The 7,172-nt window shown below is 32.3% G+C and overlaps 1 protein-coding gene across 1 annotated transcript; it reads left to right on the forward strand.

The window, feature by feature from the left end:
• Positions 1-1,481: 1,481 nt before the first annotated feature.
• Positions 1,482-2,411, forward strand: LOC148121734 (olfactory receptor 5W2-like). The gene has a single exon (XM_087906716.1). It carries the CDS (start codon positions 1,482-1,484, stop codon positions 2,409-2,411), a length of 930 nt encoding a protein of 309 aa, XP_087762842.1.
• The last annotated feature ends 4,761 nt before the right edge of the window (positions 2,412-7,172 follow it).

A 7,172-nucleotide genomic window follows, 5' to 3' on the forward strand; every position in this document is an offset into this window, starting at 1 on the left:
TCCTACAACTTTTTAGTATCAGCAGCATAGAATTTTTACTGTTTTATTCTAACCTTACAATGTAAGACAGTTCCGTTATTTTTTTTTTGGTCAATTATGTGGATTTAAGTGATTTAAATATCAAATAAAAGCTATTGTCTTATTGTGTCCTAATAATGCTTGCAATGTTTATACATCATGAAATACTTTTCATATTATTTACACAATCTAAATAATGCAAAAATAATCGTTTTTGAAATTCTATTGCTCACTAAACACATAGAAATATGCAAATACATATAAGAAAAATATATATTAGAAATGCTCATTTGCATGTAAGAAAGCAGATGTGTTTAAGAAAATTTATTGTGCTCCATCCTGATTGCATTTTTTAGTGTTAAGAAAATGTAAATAGTTAAACCCAGCTGTATGCGATAATTTTTTTTTTGATGCTGCTTGGTTTTAGCCATCCAACTTGTCGAAAGAATTATACTTTGGTCCCATAACACTGATAATGATGGGTAAGGAGTACTATTGCAAATATAACATATTCTAATAGCAATGAGCAAATAAAAGTTAGCTTCTGTCTCAGTAAATTCTAACATAATATAACATAGACCAAGAAAAATGGCTAGTGTTTAAACTATATAAATACAAACAACAAAAAAGTCAATATATTCTATATTTAGGTATATTTGTGCATGCACGGCTAGTTTTAAACTATATAAATACAAACAACAAAAAGTCAATATATTCTATATTTAGGTATATTTGTGCATGCACACACACACAATATAGTAAAATACTGCTCTCAATTAGAGAGTTGGAGCATGGGGTAGAGAGGGAGGGTAACTAGGGTGGGGATAGCCCAAGAAAAGGGAGGGGAAGCTGGTGTAACTTTGTTCATTTAAAAACATTAAAATATAAAACAAAAAATAGCTGTCTTATTTGTTACAAATTTTTTGGTTTTGCATTTCTATAACTAAGCCTATTTATTCATTATTAAAGTTATTATTAATGACTATAAATCGATAGACTGTTTTAAGCTCATTTGATTGTTCAGAAAACAAATAATTAAAATAATTGTGTTTTAATACAGTAAAGAACAGAAATAATATTCCCTTCATGTATAATCTGTGTCTCTAACATCTGTGTTCATAAAATATCAAATGAGAATCAATATAACTAAATCAATCTCTTACACAAAGTAGTGCAAGTAATGTTTATTTTATGTATATTACAGAATTGGCAGAGAGTGATCAACTTTCAGTGGTGTATAGATTCATCTCAGTATCTCACCTGTCTATTTCAGATAATGACAATATTTTTCATTAAAAAATAGGTTAAGAAAAGATTGCAAGAAAGAATCAGTACTCTAACATTTCTATACTATAAAATGGATGAGAAATAATTGAATTGTGTTAATTGTTGATACCCAGAATTTAAAATTCATTTGTATTTTCTTTCTATTTCTTTCCTCAAAGGTATAGACAGGAAGAAAAATGGACATAGGAAACTGCTCACTGAATGAATTCATTTTCGTGGGAGTTACTAATAATACTGAGATGAAAGGGACACTGTTTGCCATATTTCTACTCATCTATCTCATCAACCTTTTGGGGAATCTTGGTATGATCATTTTGATCAGAGTGGATCCACAGCTCCACACACCGATGTACTTTTTCCTGAGCCACCTTTCTTTCTGTGATCTCTGCTATTCCACTGCAATTGGCCCCAAGATGCTAGTAGATATCTTTGGCAAAAATAAGTCAATTCCCTTCTGGGGCTGTGCTACTCAGTTCTTCATTTCCTGTACCTTTGCAGATTCTGAATGCGTACTCCTGGCAGTGATGGCCTTTGATAGGTATCAGGCCATTAGCAACCCTTTGCTCTACACAGTGAACATGTCCCGAAGATTGTGCTCCATGCTCATGGCTGCAGTTTACCTGGTGGGGACATCAGATGCGTTGATACATACGACTTTGGCGTTCCGGCTCTGTTTCTGTGGGTCCAATGAGATCAACCATTTCTTCTGTGACTTACCTCCCCTTTACCTCCTCTCCTGCTCAGACACTCAAATAAATGAGCTGGCATTATTCACCATTTATGGTTTCCTTGAAATGAGCACCATCTCAGGGGTCCTTGTTTCTTATTGTTATATTATCTCATCGGTCTTAAAAATCCACTCTACTGAGGGGAGATTCAAAGCCTTCTCCACCTGCACTTCACACTTGACTGCAGTTGGTATTTTCCAGGGAACCCTACTCTTCACATATTTTCGTCCAAGCTCTTCTTACTCCCTCGATCAAGACAAAATGACTTCTTTATTTTACACCCTTGTAATTCCCATGCTGAATCCACTGATTTACAGTCTGAGGAACAAGGATGTGAAAGAATCTTTGAAGAAAATTAAAATAAACAAATGGTTTTAAATATTTTTTTCTGAATTATCACCAATTTTCTTCATTCACGTGCAGTTTTAGCTACTCACCATGTTTTCCAGATTGACCCTTGAAAACCCCTCGCTTCAAGTCTCCCACGTCTGAGAATACTAGGCTATCCCAGCTAGCCTGTCTTTGCATTACATTTTATTAAATAAAATGTGAAGGTGTCTATACAATTACTTATATTTTTACGCTTCATTTTTCTCAAGTCTCTCATTGAAACATTATTTTAATAAGCAAAGCTTATGGACACCTACCAGTAATCCTAGAAAGTGGTAAGAGAATTCTGTGTCAAAGTTTGGTTAGACTCCATAATTGGATTCTGAATTATAAACCATAAACATTATGCTATATTATATTCTCTGTATTATGGGATTTTTAATGGTGAATCATCTTTTTCTTTATGATCATAAATGTTGTTATGAATTATAAGTAATAGACATAAATTCCTCAAGCAAACAAATAGCTTAATCAGTTTTAAAATTGTCATAGAATGAAGCTTGTACAGAAAAGTTCTAGAGTTTATGTTTAAGTGTAGTTTTCAAGAGACCCGCAGCAACCTTAACTTAGATACCCTGTTTCATACCTAAAGATAAGCTCACTGAAGAAAAGATCAAATTCTAATCGGAGCATCTAAAAATTGCAAAACACTTATAGGTTGCAAGTCCATTTCTTCTTTAGAGTTAAAGATGTGCAAAGGAGGTTAAGAAGAAACGAAAGGGGTTTCACAAAATTAAGCATGAACTGTAGCTGGTATCAGCTTTCTTGGTAGCTTCTCTATCCATCCATGCCCACTTCATTGTCTGGGTTAAATGTTCCCTTTGGTAGGTCATAAATAATTATCTTTCAAAGCCATTATTAACTTTCACTCCACTTCTCTTATATATTCATTTTCAAATGTGGATATCCTTGGCACAAAGACTGTCTGTCGAATTTATATTATAAGCATCTGTAAAGTATATTTTATGACATGTGGAAACAAATAAAAGCATCAATTACATACTAAAATAATGATTGGGTCCATCCAAATACACACATGAAGAAATGATTTTCAGGTGAAGCAAAACTGAAAATGGAGATTCATTAACCTGTGAATTGTTGGACAATTCTTTTAAAACACAACCATGTAAGACTAAAATAAGAAAGTAATACTGATTGATGAATTCTTTCTTTTGTCATATTCTTAAACAGATTTTTATATTTTATTGACTTTATTTGGGTGGCAATGCAGAGATAAATATGCTGAATTGAATGAAAATATTGCTGAGATACTGGCTAGCATGGTAGAAATAGTAGCAAGCTGCATTATCGGCTGTAGCAAAATTGAAAATACAGACTCACTAACCGCTGAATTGCTGAATGATTCCTTTAAAATACAACTGTGTGAGATTAAAATATGAAAGAAATACTGATTAATGAACTGTTTCTTTAGTGGTTTCTTAAACTGCTTTTATATTTCATTGGTTTTAATTGGGTGGCAATGCAGGTAAAACTATGATGATTTTAATGAAAACATTGCTGAGATACTGCCTAACATTTTAGAAATAATAGCAAGATGAAAAGATGTCAATGTGTTTGCCTTACTCAAGGGCTTTTTTTAAGAATGACCTAATGTCTAGTACATATAAAAATATTATACATCAGCTTTCCCACCGCTCAGTTGTAGACTGTTTCCATTTTCTCTCAGTGTTACATGCACTCTGTTTACTTTCTGATCTAATTGTATCGTACCAAGCAAGGAAACTTACAGATTGATGCGTCTAACTCAGTAGTATTTACCTACAACCATCAGTTTACATTTAAAAGGGAAGATGTTGTTTAGAAATGATGATACAGGAAAGAAGTTATAAACACTTCTCTAGAATGTCCCATTCAAGGCAACAAAGCCTCTGAAGTTGTCGTCCACAGTTCTGTGTAAGCTTCAGATCAAAAACTAATCTGTGTGAATTTTATTTTGAGTCATAAATTGTTTTAAATGGATCCAAGGGTCAGAATTTCAACCTCAACTTAGAGGCACATTATAGTAATAATAATTGGCTCACTGTATTTTGAGACATTGATGACATTAATTTCCTTTTCTTTTGTTCACATGTTGTACATAATGCAATGAGATTAATGTGTATCTGAATTGACTGTTCAAACATAATAAAATTCAAATATCCATTGAAAGGAATAAAGGTAACCATTGACCTGTTTTCCTCTTTTAATTTTAATTTTTAATTTTCCTCTTTTAATAATTATAATTTTATTTATGACCTAATAAGTTCCACTATATTTTGCATAATCTTTGATATAATTGAAACAATGTTTACAGTCATGTTGTTTTTTTATGTTTTTGAGTTATGGCAACAAAATATCACATTTTGGTAAATCTCACAACACTGGGAGAAAGTTGTTCCAAATCAAGTTTAGATGTGGAGAGTGGTGATATCTCTTCTTTTTTTTCTTTTATCATAGATGGTCTTCCTTTCACTTCTCTTTAGTTCTAAAAGGAGAGAGAGAGCTTTTGAGTCCTATGTGGCTAGGTTCATAATCCAGTCTTTGAGCGCTCTGTCTTTATGAATTCACCATGTCACAAAATCTTTGTTACATATTAGCATTATTTTCAGCATTCCTTTTATGAAAAATACCTAGCAAAATACTCCAATCTGAATTTCTCCTCTCCCCATACTCTCAAATACTCCCCACTCATCTACCCAACTCCTTGTCCTTTCTCTTTCTTTTAAGCAAAAGAAACAAGTCAAAATCACTAGCAAATCAAACAAAATACCCCAAGAAAATAACAAGAAAGTCATACACAATGTTTTGGTATTATTTATACATTTATTTAGAAACATCACAGCTCTGTCCACTGAGCACTATTCCAAAAGAAAGTGATTTGATGGAGAAATTATGGTACACACAGGTGTTTATCTAAATAAAAAATCCTTATCAGGGATTTCTTCTGAGAACTTACAGTACACCAGACGGTATCATAAAGCAGAAAAGCACCTGGTCTTCAGTTCTGAAATATTTTCATGCAGGATCAATTGATACTAAGACAGTAAAACTGAATATGCTCAGGAAAATTATTACATGTAATTGTGACTGCCAATTAAGGGGCTCTACTGACTTTCAAAAATAGGTCTATATCCAAATTATTTTCAAAATGATTTTCCAGAGTTCATCTGTGAGAAAAATTGATCAATAATATATTAAAAATGTGTACCAAGGACATATCCACAGGTCATTTGTTTCTATCTCATGAGCTTAATTATTTAGAGAAATTTTGGTTTTGTATATACAACCATTTTATATACTTTATTCAAACCTTAAACTGTCTATTATGTGCATTGACTTTGCACATAGCATTGTCCCAACAGTGGTTAGCAAGTATTACCAAATTTCATATCATATGGGGTTCTGTTTTGTTATTTGTTTCCTGTCTCATTTATTTCTCACCTATGATTCTAGGATTTTTAATTCAGATAATTCATTATTTAAACAAAGACATGCTTTTTCTCTTGTAGACCAGGCACAAATACATGCTTATGTCTTCTCATTGTGTACAGAAATTTCAGAAATAGATGCAAATTAATTAATGTGTAAATGAAGCAATTGAAGAGAATTATTTAACTAGGGATGACAGAGTGATAATAACAAATTAGAAGTCAGTGGAGGAAATGATGGGAGAATTTACAATTCTACCAATCAGTTATACATTACCAAAATCTGGTACTTGTTTTAAACAACATGGTTGATCTTCCAAATGTAGGTTTCCCTACATCTTGGCCCCTCTAATTGGAAAAATCACTGCATAGACATTTTCTGCACTATTAGCATCATTTGTGTATAGAAACAGAATATCTACCTTCCAAGAAGGTGTTATCCTGAAACTGGATTAGACAATCTTCTCTGAAATTGAGTCAATGGGGTATAAACTCAAGACTGCCCTGAAGTTTTACTAGAATATGCTTCAGAAATGGATCCATATGCAAAGAATTCTAAGGGCTGTGAGAATACTCCAAGAAAATAAGACAAGAGTCTTGTGACCTCAGTTTCTTCAAAACACAGAATTGCTATTGAAATATGTTTTGTGGTCTTCCAAAGACATGACAGATAGAAGTGAGTTTACTACAGATCGCTCATTATTGTTTAAACTGCCATTTATGTGCCTTTAGGTAAAAACATGTTTTGTCATATACAGCTTGGCCTTGTTGTATGTACCCAACTTGAACTCATAAAAACTTTACTCCTATTATTTTTTATTAATATTCAGAGAATAAACTGTCTCATGACCTAAATAAAGTTGACTATTGCATGAGATTTTAGTCCTACTTATTTACTGACTCCATTTCCCCAGTCCCACTGTCTCTAGAATGGTAATAAAGTCTATGTAAATTATGAATATAAAGTAATTGTCTTATTTCATCTGTATATAATGCTCACCACCGGTTAGTCTATTTAATTTTCCTTTAAAAATATTTAAATCTGTTCAAAGCAATGAGTAAATACCCACCACACCAAATTTAAATTTACATTGAAGGAAAAGGAAGGTCACATACAACTTGAGAAAAATTAAAATTGTTAAGAAAATTTCCACAGAGAACAGCATGTAGTGTTTGAGAAAAATTGAGCATAGATATTAACAGAGCTTTCTTAAAACTAGATGTGAAACTAACAATATATTTTAGAAAATGTGTAACAATAGAATATCTTGTGTAGATTGAATTAAAATAAAAATATGCAGTTTATGTTAGAAATTGTCAA

The sequence above is a fragment of the Myodes glareolus genome, chromosome 6 (genome assembly GCF_982192425.1).
Source record: "Myodes glareolus chromosome 6, mMyoGla1.1, whole genome shotgun sequence".
Classification (NCBI taxonomy): Eukaryota; Metazoa; Chordata; class Mammalia; order Rodentia; family Cricetidae; genus Myodes; species Myodes glareolus.

Excerpts from the sequence above, each read along its gene's own strand:
- LOC148121734 (XM_087906716.1), top strand. The coding sequence starts at position 1,482 with ATGGACATAGGAAACTGCTCACTGAATGAATTCATTTTCGTGGGAGTT.